Raw genomic sequence first — 16042 nt, forward strand, 5'->3', positions numbered from 1 at the left:
TCTGGATATGGAACAGTTAAAAAACCCTTCCAAAACGCAAACGCTTATAAACGTAGTTAACCGCATTTACAAGCGTTTGAAACACTGATAAAATCTACTCCTGAACGCAAGTTTGGTGCATTAAAAAAAACGACTGTAAACTCAACTGCCTGTAAACAACTATAAACGACGATGTGTACATGGACACATAGGAAAACATTAGGGAGAGTTCAGGGGCTGCTGAAAAAAACGCAGAAAAGCTCCTAAACGTGAGTTTATCAGCTGCAGTGTACATGAATCCTAAACACCAACACTTTTAGTCTCAATACATGAGCACATTTCTTAACTACTTGAGCTCCGGAGAAGGTTTTACCCTCTTCATGACCAGGACACTTTTTGCTATTCAGCACTACGCTACTCACTGGTAATTGTGCGGTCATGCAACACGTGTGAAAAAAATTATTTAAAATGTAATTTCGTGTACAAAGTAGAGCTTTCTTTTGGTGGCATTTGATTGCCAAACGGTTTCTGCTATAAAAAAGATCCAATGAAAAAAAAAAAAAAAAAAATCTAATTTCTTCATAAATTTAGGCCAAAATTTATTCTGCTACATGCCTTTGGTTAAAAAAAAAAAAGTGTATACTGATTGGTTTGTGTAAAAATGATAGCATCTACAAACTATAGTATATATACATTGGAATGTTTTATTTTTTTTTTATACTTGTAATAGTGGGAAAATGATAGTGCGGCAGACAATCTGACACTAACATCACTAAGTTTTTTAGCATTTTTACATTAGCGTTTAGCTGCATTTTTCCGTGTTTCCATTTTTATTGGCTTTTTTTTTTTTTTTTTTAAAACACACAAAAAATAAATTTTTTTGCTCCAAAAACACAGGTTTGATGCATTTTTTTAGCATTAGAGCGTTTTTACAGCTAAAAAACTAGAAACCCACTAGTCCTGTTTTTTTTTTCCAGCCAAAAACACTGATTGAAGCCTATGTGTGCATGGACACATAGGATCCCATGCTGGGGAGTTTACTGGCTGTAAAAAAAAAAAAACACCAAAAGCAGCAGCTGTAAAAACGTTGTTTAGCAACACAGGGCTCTGGGCTATGATTGGACACAGACAATCAGCAGGTCTCAGCCATGAAACATTGGCTGAAACCTGTTGACAGAATTCTGTTGTCACAATCACAGTGGCAGTTGCTTGGGGGGCACTGCCTACATACAAGTATGTGAATGTGCCTGTACAAGCCACCCACCCGCAATAAAATGCAGGCGAGCAGCAAGTGGTTAAAGGTTAACTAAACCCAAGAATAAAAATGGAACACATTGCAGCTTTCTGGTGGCTGCATTAGTGTTTTTTTCAGCAAAGAACATTTCATCAAGAACAAAAAATACTAGTGGTGCACCGAAATTAAAATTCTGGTGCCGAAACCAATACTCAAAATTCAGAAAGCATGTGGCCGAAGCCGAACCGAAAGGTCTATGTATGTGGGGAGGCTCCAATTTTTATTTTATTTTTTCTACTTTCATGTATATTTTTATTTTTGTTAACTTACGATTTTATTGCTATCACATAGGGGCCTGCCATCCTCGCCTCCTCCTGTGGGACCCGCCTACAGCGCCAGCCGTGCAACACCTTGGCATTGCAGACATCCATTTGTGAGGTGCAGCACAGATGACATCCTCCTCCTTACATATTGATGCCTGATATCTACCCACGTCTTGTGAGTTTTTATAATCTTGTGTGCAATAAACTTTTATATTCATACTGCACTTAGTCTGGCGCACTTCTCTTTCTTCTCCGGGCTTAAAGTATGAACCCGGGCTTAAAGTATGAACCCGGGCTTAAAGTATGAACCCCGGGCTTAAAGTATGAACCCCGGGCTTAAAGTATGAACCCCGGGCTTAAAGTATGTACCCCGGGCTTAAAGTATGAACCCCGGGCTTAAAGTATGAACCCCGGGCTTAAAGTATGTACCCGGGCTTAAAGTATGTACCCGGGCTTAAAGTATGTACCCGGGCTTAAAGTATGAACCCCGGGCTTAAAGTATGTACCCGGGCTTAAAGTAAAAGTGCACACCTGTAACCCACAAGATACACATGGCCAAAAAAGCTTTGGTCATACTTCTCTTAATATCCTTCTACACCCCAGTCACACCAATCCAGTCTTTGAAATCGTGCGACTTACAGAGAAGTCACAAGATTTCAAAGTCGGATGACATGCTGATTTGAGGTGCGATTTGCAAGACATCTGACACAGATGTCTGTGCAAATCACACCAAAAGTAGAGCATGCACCACTTTAACCACTTCCCGCCCGGCCATTGTATATAAACAGCCAGACGGTGGCAGTACAGGGGCGGGTGGCCATTTATAAATGGACTCCCCGCACCCTGCTTGTGCACGCTCCCTGATAGCGCGCAGTACCACGATCCGGTGCTCGCTGTGTCCTCTGGACACAGTGGAACACCGATCGTCGTACAGACCTCTGTGCGAGGTCCCGATCACATGCAAAGTTGTAAGCAAGATGTCACTTCTGACATCATTGCTTACTATGTGTGAAATCTGTGAATGATCACAGAGGTCACATGGTACAAGGCTATTCACAACAGCCTTGTACCATGTGACCAATCACAGCTCACACAGTATTTCTCAATGGCTGCAAGAATGCAGCCAGAGAGAAGGAGAAATGATTGCTTTTACAATCTTTATGGCTGTAAAAGCAATCAGTGTATCAGTGTATAAAAAATAAAAAAAAAATCTTCATCAACCCCCACAAGCAGTACACTGTACTGCTAGGGTGACAGTACATAAAAAAAAATAATATAAAAAAATAAAATAAAAATGTAAAATATTTTTTTTTTAATTATAATTTTTGGTTATTATTATTATTATACAGTATTTATAAAGCGCCAATAGTTCGCTCAGTGCTGTACATTACAAAGGGGGACAGAACATGTGACAGAACAATAACAATACAATGCAAAACATGAGGGGATTGAGGGCCCTGCTCTTTCGAGCTTACAATCTAGGAGGTTATAGGTGGTTATAAACTAATTTGGGCTTTTTTTTTTTTTTTTTAATAAAAAGATAGATGAATACATTTTGGCCAAGATTTAAGAAGAAAGATTATTTATTTGCAAAATTTTTTAAGAAAAACACTTTTTCCAAAATTTTTGGACTTTTATTTATATAGCAAAAAAAAATAAAAATCCCAGTGGTGAATAAATACCACCAAAATAAAGCTTTATCTATCTCAAAACAATGCAAAAAAATTCATATGGGTACAGTGTTGCATGACCGCGCAATTGTCAAAGTGTGATAGCACTGAAAGCTGAAAATTGGCCTGGACAGGAAGGGGGTAAAGGGACTCGAAGTGGTTAAAATCCATGCGGCTCCGACCAAGTCAGAACTGCATCTATATAACCGATGTAATTGCGGACAATAGGGTGCGACTTGCCATGCGATTTACAAGTCGTATGGCATGCAAATCACATGCCAAATTGCACCCGGTGTAACCGGGGTCTTACGTTTACCTTGTATAAATGTTGGTCAAAAAAAAAAAAAAAATCTTATTGAAAAAGCAGTTACAAGCAGCAGTCCCTGTACCGGAAAAGTATAATGCGTTTCCATTAGACACATATTTGGAGTTATTGTAGTGTTTATGTTAAAGTAATTATGACATGACTTTCACATTCTACAATCACCAAATCCCAAAACCACAATCACTGTACACTAAAGACACTACCAGGTGTCCGAACGTCCCATCAAATTCCGAACAGCACCTCCAAGGTCCTGAGAGACAACATGGATGTCAGCGCTGGTCACCTTCTTAGGCTCCATGCACACTAGCATTTATTTTTAAGATTAAAAAAAAGCTGGATAAAATCCACTGGAAATAGCATTTTTAGGAAAATTTGTGTTTTATTAGCATTTTTACAGTACATGTAGAAGAAAAAAAAAAGGGATAGAAAAAAAAGTTGTTGTTGTTAGGAATGTTTAGGAGCTTTTAGCTTTTTTTTCTGCTGGAAAAACACTCCAAAAAAACACTACAAAACTATTTTTTTTTTCTGCTCATAGACGCTGAAGCTCAAAAAATGCGAATATCCTAAAGTAGTGTGCGTGGACACAGAGGATAACACTATTTAGCTTCTAGAAGCAGAAAAAAATGCTAATAGCCTCTAGGAGCTTAAAAAAATGCCAGTGTGCATGGAGCCTTACTCTTGCTAATGGCCCATTTTCTTTAAAAATAGTCCATACTGTATACTACCAATTCTCCAAGGGTATGCAAACCTTTGAGCACAGCTGTATATTCCCTTACACATTTGTAAATCATTTTTAGATGTACAGTTAGGTCCATACATATTTGGACACAGGCACAATTTTACATTTTTTCCAGGTATTTACCAAAATGTAATCAAGCTATACTTATATAATGGATATGGGCTGAAAGTGTACACTCTCAGGTTTAATTTGAGGGAATGTACATCCAAATTGGAGAAAAGGTTTAGGAATTACAGCTCTTAAGAGTAGCTACCCCCCCCTTTTTTTCAAGAGGCCAAAAGTAAATGGACAATTGAATCAAAAGCTGTTTCATGGCCAGATGTGGGCTACTGCTTCGTTATTTGTTCATCAATTAAGCAGGTCGAAAATCGTCCGAAAAAAGAAAAAACAAAATCGGCTGATTTTTGCACTGTTATTGGTTTAGTTGGTCAGCCGGTTTTTGCACAGTTATTTTTATTGGGGAGGAGAAGGGGGGAGGAGGAGGAGGAGGGAGGGAGGAGGGGGGAGGAGGGAGGAGAAGAGGGAGAAGAAGGAGGAGGAGAAGAAGGAGGAGGAGAAGAAGGAGGAGGAGGAGAAGGAGAAGGAGAAGAAGGAGAAGGAGAAGAAGGAGAAGGAGAAGGAGAAGAAGGAGGAGAAGAAGGAGGAGAAGAAGAAGAAGGAGAAGAAGAAGGAGGAGAAGAATAAGGAGGAGAAGAATAAGGAGGAGAAGAATAAGGAGGAGAAGAATAAGGAGGAGAAGAATAAGGAGGAGAAGAATAAGGAGGAGAAGAATAAGGAGGAGAAGAATAAGGAGGAGAAGAATAAGGAGGAGGAGAAGAATAAGGAGGAGAAGAAGAAGGAGGAGAAGAAGGAGGAGGAGAAGAAGGAGGAGGAGGAGAAGGAGGAGGAGAAGAAGGAGGAGGAGAAGAAGGAGGAGGAGGAGAAGGAGGAGAAGAAGGAGGAGAAGAAGGAGGAGAAGAAGGAGGAGAAGAAGAAGAAGGAGAAGAAGGAGGAGAAGAAGAAGAAGGAGAAGAAGGAGGAGAAGGAGAAGAAGGAGAAGGAGAAGAAGGAGGAGAAGAAGATGGAGAAGGAGGAGAAGAAGAAGGAGGAGGAGGAGAAGAAGAAGGAGGAGGAGAAGAAGGAGGAGGAGAAGAAGAAGGAGGAGGAGAAGAAGAAGGAGGAGGAGGAGAAGAAGAAGGAGGAGGAGGAGAAGAAGGAGGAGGAGGAGAAGAAGGAGGAGGAGAAGAAGAAGGAGAAGGAGGAGAAGAAGGAGAAGGAGGAGAAGAAGAAGGAGAAGAAGAAGAAGGAGAAGAAGAAGAAGGAGAAGAAGAAGAAGAAGGAGGAGAAGAAGAAGAAGGAGAAGAAGAAGAAGGAGAAGAAGAAGAAGAAGGAGGAGAAGAATAAAGAGGAGAAGAAGAAGGAGAAGGAGAAGAAGGAGGAGGAGAAGAAGGAGGAGGAGAAGAAGGAGGAGGAGAAGAAGAAGGAGGAGGAGAAGAAGAAGGAGGAGAAGAAGAAGAAGAATGAGAAGAATTAGATATTTTATATGAAAAAGTCTTGCGGTTGCAATTGTATCCATTTGTATCCAAATAAAAACAAACAATGTATTTGTATTTCTGTCACATTGTATGGTGTGCTCCTCTATCTCTGTCAAACTGGTTTCTTGTCCCATTCTTTCGTGAGCATTGGTGGCAGCATCGGCAATGGCCCATCTATGGCCGGCATAAGTGTGGTATTTGCAATCTGTTGCTGTGAACCTACATCATGCGCTCAAAGGAGCTGTCCATGCAAGTAAAACAGGCCATTGTAAGGCTTCGAAAACAAAACAAATCCAGTCAGAGAGATAGCATCAACATTAGGAGTGGCCAAATCAACAGTTTGGTACATTCCGAGGAAAGAAGAACGCACTGGTGAGCTCAGCAACATAAAAAGGCATGGACGTCCACAGTGGTGGATGAACGCAAGATCTTCCCTATGGTAAAGAAAAACCCATTCACAACATCCAAACAAGTGAAGGACACTCTCCAGGAGGTGGGCGTATTGTCAAAGTCTACAATCAAGAGAAGACTTCACGAGAGCAAATACAGAGGGTTCACCACAAGGTTCAAAGCATTCACAAGCATGAAGAATAGAAAAGGTAGATTAGACTTTGCCAAAAAAACGTGTTTCAGTTGCTTTTTTTTCTGCATCCAAAATGCACAAAAAGTAGGTTATATGGTTGTCAATGTAATAGTTCACATCAGTGCTTGCAGCTCCAGTACCTTCCTGTTGCAGAAAAAAAAAGTAGAACATGCAGCATTTTTCTGCACAGAACTGTACTGGAATGCGGTCAGGCTACTTTCACACTTATTCACAGCAAAAGTGCACAGGCATTTTTACCACACTGAGCGTCTTTTAAAGGACACGTGACTTAAAAACTGCACCAAAAAACGCATCTCAGAAGCTTTTTTGAGGCATTTTCCATTAATTTCAATGGAAAGAGGTGCTTTTGGGAAATTTTTTTTAACTCACCAAACATGCCCAAAAAGATGCTGCAAGCAGGAGTTTTTACACCACACCGCAACGCAAAAACATAAATAGATATACATAGGGAAGCATTTTTCTTGAGCATTTCAGGCGCTTTTTTTAATGCAAAAATGCTTCAAAAACTCCTCAGTGTAAAAGTAGCCTAACATGCATCAAAAACGAATTGGAACGCACATGTTTCTATTTAAATTGAAGAAAAAGAGGGGGGAAAAAAATTAACTGGAATGCATTAAAAAAAACGCACAGGAACGCGTAATAAAATGCGCATGCAGAAATGCATTCGAAATGCATCTGGACTGCTTCTCTATAGTGTGAACCGGCCCTGAATGATTGAGTTACTGCCATGTGATTGGCTGATTAGCAATTTGTGTTACCAAGCAATTGAATAGGTGTACCTAATAAAGTGGCCGGGGAGTGCAGGGTTCCAGAATATGAACATAAAGCCGTACAGGCAGATACAGAGGGGAGAATCATTTCTAGCACATGGCGATCATTAATAAAAATCAATGTTACTATTACTGCTGTATGGATAACCACAGACCCAGATGACACCATCGAAGCTACCAAGTCTCTGCTTGCAGACATTCGGCGCGGAGTATAATGTGCTAGTATTTGGCACCCGTCCTTCCCTCCATCTGTCATAGATTTCATACAATCATTGCACACAAAACATTTCATTCACGGTTTCCCAGCCTATCGTAGTATACAATTCTCCAATAATAACATACATAGTAAGATTTACACTTTGCCGGCCCTGTATAATCTGTAGAATAGATCACTAAACGATATTCCCGATAGACAGCCTTCTGCATTCTGCTACCTGAATACAGACATGGCCTGGCAACATCACTTTGGCATTTGGAAGAACAGCAGATGTATCTAAGGGGAGCCAGGCTCACATCAATCAAACCAAGCAATGCAACAGATCGAAAGCTACAGTGCAGCCTGACTTCACACTTCTGCAGTGCGGAACATTGCATGTGATTCGTACAGGAACCGCATCGCAGGAACCGCACCACAGAAACCACACCGCAGAAACTGCACCGCAGGAACCGCACCGCATTCCTCTGCAAATCACATGTGAATTCTGTACGGTGCGATTTGAGACATACAATTTGTATGGCTCAAATCGCACAGCATCACAAAGGTGCAGGACCACTTTTGTTGTCCGCATTAGAATCAGATCGCATGGGGGGTATTCTCACCCATGCAATCCGATTCTGCACATCGCACCGCGTTTTGCGAACAGATTTTGGGGTGTTAGCTTAACATACACACCCACAGCGGTTCGCATGAATAAGGTGCGACTATGTTGCGATACAGAAACCAGTGCAAACTCTGCAATGCATCAGTGTGAACCCAGGATCAGGGGAAAAAATAACTTCTCACTGCCCCCATTCCCACTTGCAAGGATAAATGTTCATTTTTGCCTAGGGACCAGGAAAAGGGACGTTTAGGGCTTGCTTACGCCTGCAGTGGGGAAGAGGAAGGGGGGGAGGGGTGTTGTTTAAACTCTACTGCTGAGCCTGTACCCAGTCTGTCTGGTCCCCCCGGGCCCTGCACCCACTCTGTCTGGTCCCCCCGGACCCTGCACCCACTCTATTCGGTCTCCCCAGACCCTGCACCAACTCTATCCGGTCTCCCCGAACCCTGCACCCACTCTATCCGGTCTCCCCGGTCCCTGCACCCACTCTATCCGGTCTCCTTGGTCCCTGCACCCACTCTATCCGGTCTCCCCGGTCCCTGCACCCACTCTATCCGGTCTCCCCGGTCCCTGCACCCACGCTATCCGGTCTCCCCGCTCCCTGCACCCACTCTATCCGGTCTCCCCGGTCCCTGCACCCACTCTATCCGGTCTCCTTGGTCCCTGCACCCACTCTATCCGGTCTCCCCGGTCCCTGCACCCACTCTATCCGGTCTCCCCGGTCCCTGCACCCACTCTATCCGGTCTCCCCGGTCCCTGCATCCACTCTATCCAGTCTCCACGAACCCTGCATTCACTATATCTGGTCCCCCCGAACCTTGCATTCACTCTATCCGGTCCGTCCGTCCCCCCGGACCCTGCATCCACTCTATCCGGTCTCCCACAGTACACAGAACACGGAAGTGCAATTCTTTTAGTAAATATAAACTGCTATGTTTGCTTATTTTAAATAAAAAATTATTTAACGACATAACACCATTGCGGTCCTTTGATCATCTCCTCCGGAGGAATATCCGTGTATTGCACAAGAAGATTCCTTCTGGAGTCTGTCAGATCACGCTGAGGAGGCGGTGAAAGCATCCTATCAGTGACATGTGCGCTGAGTGCGAGCAAACAAGCATGTATTGATCTCTGGAAAGTGAGATCAATACTTTTGGTAAGAGGCTGATCATTTATTTGGTGGAGGAATCAAGTTTGCTCGCCACCTTGAATCTGGGAGAACATATGTGGGACTGAGCACTTTTTCACTTTTCATATGTCTGCTTTCACTTTTCATATGTCTGCTTTCACTTTTCATATGGCGGATTGAATTTATTTATTATAAAGTTGTGGTTTGTTAGCCCTTTTATGTATTGAGAGGATTCAACAAGTGTACATTGTATTGCTATAAATGTAGCCGTGCGCACCCAGTGTAGGAGGGCTATTATTTGACTTTTTTGGGAGCGGCACTCTTTTTGGTTTTAAGCGCAAATCCTTTTTTTATCTAAGTAGTTTTAACAAGGCCACATAAATGCAGCCGCTCTGAGTCAAGGCCCACCCACCAAGCGGCGACATATATATTTATTTTATTACAGGTACTTATTTAGCACCGTCAATTTACACAGCGCTTTACACATATATTGTACATTTATATCAGTCCCTAACCCTCAAGGGGTGTACAATCTAAGGTCCCTAACTTGCATTCATACACAGACATCCTAGGGTCAGTTTAGACAGGAACCAATTCACCTACCAGCATGTCTTTGGAGTGTGGGAGGAAACCCACACAGGCACATGGAGAACATGCAAACTCCAGGCAGGTGGTGCCATGGTTAGGATTCGAACCAACAACCCTAGTACTGCCAGGTGGAAGCGCTAACCATTTAGCCACTGCATGCGGAGGTTAAATTATCGCTTGTCCAGCAGATCCAGAGTTGTCCTGAAGCCATGCACTGCGAATTTTGGCACCCTGACCCACAATGACGCAGATGCTCTGCCCCCGGCTGTCTGTGACTTGGCTCCCGCAGCCTCCTGGGATATGTGACGGGGAGGGGTTCCCATAGGGCAGGGATAGGCAACCTGAGAGCCGCAGGACTACAAGTTCCATCATGCCTCTGCACGTCATAACTGTAACTGTCAGTTTTGTAATCTTTGCAATGCCTCATGGGAAATGTAGTTCCACAACAGCTAGAGAGCCACAGGTTGCCTACCCCTGCCATAGGGCTATAGGAGATGGGGGAACCGGCAGAAAAAAAAAAAACAGAAAAGCCACCAAAATCCTATTATTATTGTGGAGGGAGGCAAAGGCATGAAGCCAAACTTGATTTGTGGAGTGGAGTCTCGCTGTAAGCGATGAATCAAAGACTATTATTTATGAAGGATTTTCAAGCCCAGGCAGGATCTACTCCTCAGATGTGAACGCTGCAGTGTCATGAGGAACGCACAGCGAGGGACGTACAGCGAGAAACACACAGCGAGGGATGCACAGCGAGTACAGCGAGAAACACACAGCGAGGGACGTACAGCGAGTAACACACAGCGAGGGACGTACAGCAAGGAACACACAGCGAGGGACACACAGCGAGGGACGTACAACAAGGAACACACAGCGAGGAACACACAGCGAGGGACGCACAGCGAGTACAGCGAGGAACACACAGCGAGGGACGTACAGCGAGTAACACACAGCGAGGGACGTACAGCAAGGAACACACAGCGAGGGACACACAGCGAGTACAGCGAGGGAGGCGCAGCGAGGGAGGCACAGCGAGTACAGTGAGGAACACACAGCGAGGGACGTACAACAAGGAACACACAGCGAGGAACACACAGCGAGGGACGCACAGCGAGTACAGCGAGGAACACACAGCGAGGGACGCACAGCGAGTACCACACAGCGAGGGACGTACAGCAAGGAATACACAGGGAGGGACACACAGCGAGCACAGCGAGGGAGGCACAGCGAGTACAGCGAGGGACGTACAGCGAGGGACACATAGCAAGGGACGCACAGTGAGTACAGCAAGGGAGGCACAGCGAGGAAGGAACAACGAGGAACGCATAGCGAGGAACATACAGCTTCCATCCATAGACTTCATAGAGATTCCCCCTGTACCACACACTACGAGGGGTTCCCATCATATCACTTCCACACTGACCCTAGCTTCACACCTATGTGTTTTGCAAAAACGCACTACAGTCCATTGAACATGGTTTCCTATGGGACACGTTCACATCTCCACGTTTTCACCCGGTGCGTTTTTTGGAAAGGGTCAGGGACATTTTTTAAACCGCAAAAAAATTAGCGTTTTTGGTTCTATAGACTTCAATGGAAACTCTGCAGAAAATCATGTAGTGCGTTTTTGATGCATTTTGCGTTTTAAAACTGCCTAGCAACAAGAAACAAAATCAAACAACATTTTAAAAAAAGCGAAACGCAGCAAAAACGCATGTGCAAAACCACAAAACGCACTGCAGAAACAGATCAAACGTGAACTGCATAGGTGTGAATCTAGCCACAGGGCCGGTTCACACCATAGAAATGCAGTCCGGATGCATTTTGCACACGCGTTTTGGTGCATTTTTCACACGTTTGGTGCGTTTTTTATGCATTACAGTTCATTTTTTCCCCCTTTTTCTTCAATTGAAATAGGGACATGTGTGTTCCAGTGCATTTTTGGTGCGTTTCAGTGAAGTTCTGTGCAGAAAAAAATGCAGCCTGTTCTATTTTTTTTTCCTACATCTGGAACACACTGGAACTGCAAGCCCTGATGTGAACTATGACATGGACAACCATATAACCACTTTCTCTGAGTTTTGGATGAAGTAACTGAAATGCATGTAGTGTGAATTGGCCCTTAGGTGTGAATCTAGCTACAGGGCCGGTTCACACTATAGAAACGCAGTCCAGATGCGTTTCGGATGCGTTTTTGCATGCACGTTTTTGGTGTGTTCCGGTGCATTTTTTATACATTCCAGTTCATATATTCCCCCTTTCTTTTTCTTCACTTGAAATAGGGACATGTGCATTCCAGTGCATTTTTGGTGCCTTCCAGTGCGTTTTACTGCGTTCCAGTGCAGTTCTGGCCTTAGGGCCAGTTCACCCTACAGAAATGCAATCCGGATGCATACAGTTCACACCACACGCAGTTCTGATGCAGTTTTGATGCCGTTTGCCATGATCTAGTATGGTTCTGCACAGAAGAAATGCAGCACGTACTACTTTTTTTTCTGCACCGGAAACTGATTGCACTGGTGTGAACTAGGGCCATTGGGATACATGGGAAACACAGTGCATGCATTTTTGATGCAGAAAAAAAGTGCACAGAACTGCATCTAGTGTGAACTAGCCCTTAGACTCACAAGAGCCCATGGATTACCATCCCGGATTCCAGGCCCCCCACCGCTCTGCCCATTGATCTATGCCGGACCTTGTATTCACTTTTTATTGGATGACAACTGCCTGTGTCCAGGGCTGCTCAGAGGATCTGTTTGCATGGACCCGCTCAGATGAGATGATCAGTGGTAGTGACGGCCACTGATCTGCACAGAGCACATATCTGACAGCCACCTCCGCTGCTGGCCAGGTCCCAGACACTGATTGCAGGCTGGATTTAGCTAAAGAGCCAGGCAGGGATCTGCTGATCCTCAGTGGCAGCCTCCTGTGTGAATGTGGCTTTAGAAAATGAGCTATACCCCGGTGCACACAGGATTCATTTACACATGCGGTTTGGACCGCCTGCAACTGTCCCCCTTTAATTTGCAAATAGTAGCGAATGAGTGAGGGAGTTTCATTGCTGCGCTCACAATACTTCATGACAAAAATTACTCAACATGCAACAACCTGTCTAAGCAGAGAAGCATCACAACTACATGCCAAAAGGTAGGAACATTGTTGTTCAGTCGTCACCTTGCCTCCTCACTGCCTGTTCATCACCCCTGAAAAGTGATCCAAATGCAGATCGCTCTTCAGAGGAGCACAAATCTACCCGAAATGCACATGCAATAGCCTGTGGTTTTTTAATATATGTTACAAACCTTTTTGATGTTTTTGTTTCATTTGCCGTATGTTATTAATCTGCAATATATGGCGTGCTGGTGGGGAAGGAGCCCATAGGACATAATGCCTTGTTCTTGGGATGGACAGTGCTAATGTGAATGAGCCCCAATGGGAGAGTCAGCACCCTGAACATCACCTTAATACTCAGCTGGACAGGTAATGTTCCAGACCGGGGATCAAGGGGTGCTCCCCCCATTATAGTCATTGTACAAGGGGGTGCTCACTACCACATTACAGTCAGTGTCAGATCAGCGTGTGCCCCCCCCCCCATTACATTCAGTGTCAGATCAGCATGTGCCCCCCCCCCCATTACATTCAGTGTCAGATCAGCGTGTGCCCCCCCCCATTACAGTCAGTATCAGATCAGCGTGTGCCCCCCCATTACATTCAGTGTCAGATCAGCGTGTGCCCCCCCCCCATTACATTCAGTGTCAGATCAGCGTGTGCCCCTCCCATTACATTCAGTGTCAGATCAGCGTGTGCCCCCCCCATTACGATCAGTGTCAGATCAGCATGGGCCCCCCCATTACGATCAGTGTCAGATGAGGGGGGCCCCCCATTACAGTGTCAGATGAGGGGGTGCCCCCATTACAGTGTCAGATGAGGGGGTGCCCCCCATTACAGTGTCAGATGAGGGGGTGCCCCCATTACAGTGTCAGATGAGGGGGTGCCCCCCATTACAGTGTCAGATGAGGGGTGTCCCCCCATAAAATAACCAGTGTCAGAGCAGAGATGCCCCCCCCCATATTACAACCAGTGTCAGAGCACAGGGTGCCCCCCATTACAATCAGTGTCAGAGCAGAGGGGTCCCCCATTACAATCAGTGTCAGAGCAGAGGGTGCCCCCCATTACAATCAGTGTCAGATGAGGGGTCCCCCATTACAATCAGTGTCAGATGAGGGGTCCCCCCATATTACAACCAGTGTCAGATGAGGGGGTCCCCCCATATTACAACCAGTGTCAGATGAGGGGGTCCCCCCCCCATATTACAATCAGTGTCAGATGAAGGGTCTGCCATTACAATCAGTTTCAGAGCAGAGGGTGCCCCCCCCCCCCATATTACAACCAGTGTCAGATGAGGGGTCCCCCATTACAATCAGTGTCAGAGCTGAGGGTGCCCCCCCCCATATTACAACCAGTGTCAGAGCAGAGGTGCCCCCCCATATTACAATCAGTGTCAGAGCTGAGGGTGCCCCCCCCATATTACAACCAGTGTCAGACCAGAGGGTGCCCCCCATTACAATCAGTGTCAGAGCAGAGGGTGCCCCCCCATATTACAACCCCCCCCCCCCCCCCCCCCCCGTGTCCTCCTCCCTAGTACTCGGAGTAGTAGAAGTCTCTCTATAAGTTGTAGTTGATGCCAGCTGATCGGTGCAGACAGACGATCCAAGGGGGGGCACCTGCCCCGGGTGAGCTGTGATCGGGCAGAGCCCCATACACCGGGCGATCCCTCCCACAAGCCGGGTCCCCCTCCTCCTACCTGCCAAGGTGCCCCTTCCTCCGGGGAGGACAGCTGGGTCCCGGCTGCTGGTCCGGAGAGGTCCCGGTGCCCGGTGTGTGCTGGGAGCACAATGTACCTTCCCTCACCCCCCCGAGACATTCATAGAGCTGCCAGGCTCCAGGACTCATCCCAGGGCGCATGTGCACTCCCGGCCGGCCCCCCTCCCCCCCGCCGCCTGCTCCGGGTGAGACAATGACAAGACTTAGGAGGAGGAGGGGGAGGGGCCGAGCCCGGGACGAGGACCACTTCACTGTCCTGTCACCTGGGAGTGTGTCCCTGCATGGACATTGGTCATCTCAGGGGGCGGGGTCCGTGCTGCAACACAGGTACGACCTGCTCCCAGCATGAGCTCCAGTATAGCCAATGGTGTGCGACACCACCAACCCACACTGAGGGGTGCAACAGTGCTGTACTTACTGTCCACACAGAACATGAAAAACGTCCCTGTGCTGGTGGTGTCACTGAAAAGGAAAAACGTCCGTGTGCTGGTGGTGTCACTGAAAAGGAAAACTGTCCCTGTGCTGGTGGTGTCGCTGGAAAGGAAAAACGTCCCTGTGCTGGTGGTGTCGCTGGAAAAGAAAAACGTCCCTGTGCTGGTGGTGTCACTGAAAAGGAAAAACGTCCCTGTGCTGGTGGTGTCACTGAAAAGGAAAACTGTCCCTGTGCTGGTGGTGTCACTGAAAAGGAAAAACGTCCCTGTGCTGGTGGTGTCGCTGGAAAAGAAAAACGTCCCTGTGCTGGTGGTGTCGCTGGAAAAGAAAAACGTCCCTGTGCTGGTGGTGTCACTGAAAAGGAAAACTGTCCCTGTGCTGGTGGTGTCACTGAAAAGGAAAAACGTCCCTGTGCTGGTGGTGTCGCTGGAAAAGAAAAACGTCCCTGTGCTGGTGGTGTCGCTGGAAAAGAAAAACGTCCCTGTGCTGGTGGTGTCGCTGGAAAAGAAAAACGTCCCTGTGCTGGTGGTGTCGCTGGAAAAGAAAAACGTCCCTGTGCTGGTGGTGTCACTGGAAAAGAAAAACACCCCTGTGCTGCTGGTGTCACTTGAAAGGGAAAATGTCCCTGTGCTAGTGGTGTTACTAGACAGGACAAACACCCCTTTGCTGATGGTGTCACTGGAAAGGAAAAAAGTCCCTGTGCTGTTGGTGTCACTGGAAAGGAAAAAAGTCCCTGTGCTGGTGGTGTCATGGAAAGAAAAAAAGTCCCTGTGCTGGTTGTGTCACTGGAAAGGAAAAAAATCCCTTGGCTGGTGGTGCCATTGGAAAGGGAAAACGCCCCTGTGCTGGTGGTGTCACTGAAAAGGAAAAAAGTCCCTGTGAACCAGGGGTAATAGATGAAGCTGCATCGTTAGTAACTGATTAAATCACCTGCTGAAAAAGCTTAACCACTTGACAACCAGTGACACCTGTACGTGGTTATACTGGGCTGATGCCTGCAGCTGTGAAATTGTTTTTCCGTGCTGACCGTCAATTTTTCTTGTAAAAGCAATCCTATCAGCTAAGTAGCCTCTGGATTGCTTTTACAGACGATGGG

At 45.9% G+C, this 16042-nt stretch overlaps 1 protein-coding gene across 1 annotated transcript in view; it reads right to left on the bottom strand.

The window, feature by feature from the left end:
* The window catches only part of RIN2 (Ras and Rab interactor 2), a 272461-nt gene extending 257675 nt beyond the window's left edge, over positions 1-14786 (bottom strand). The window contains exon 1 of the mRNA XM_089669793.1: positions 14495-14786. Within this exon, the coding sequence (XP_089525919.1) occupies positions 14495-14614 (120 nt within the window). The 5' untranslated portion in view covers positions 14615-14786. The remainder of the gene's footprint in view (positions 1-14494) is intronic.
* Between the last annotated feature and the right edge of the window lie 1256 nt (positions 14787-16042).

The sequence above is a fragment of the Staurois parvus genome, unplaced genomic scaffold (assembly GCF_062004578.1).
Source record: "Staurois parvus isolate SC_StPar_1 unplaced genomic scaffold, SC_StPar_1.0 ptg000081l, whole genome shotgun sequence".
Classification (NCBI taxonomy): domain Eukaryota; kingdom Metazoa; phylum Chordata; class Amphibia; order Anura; family Ranidae; genus Staurois; species Staurois parvus.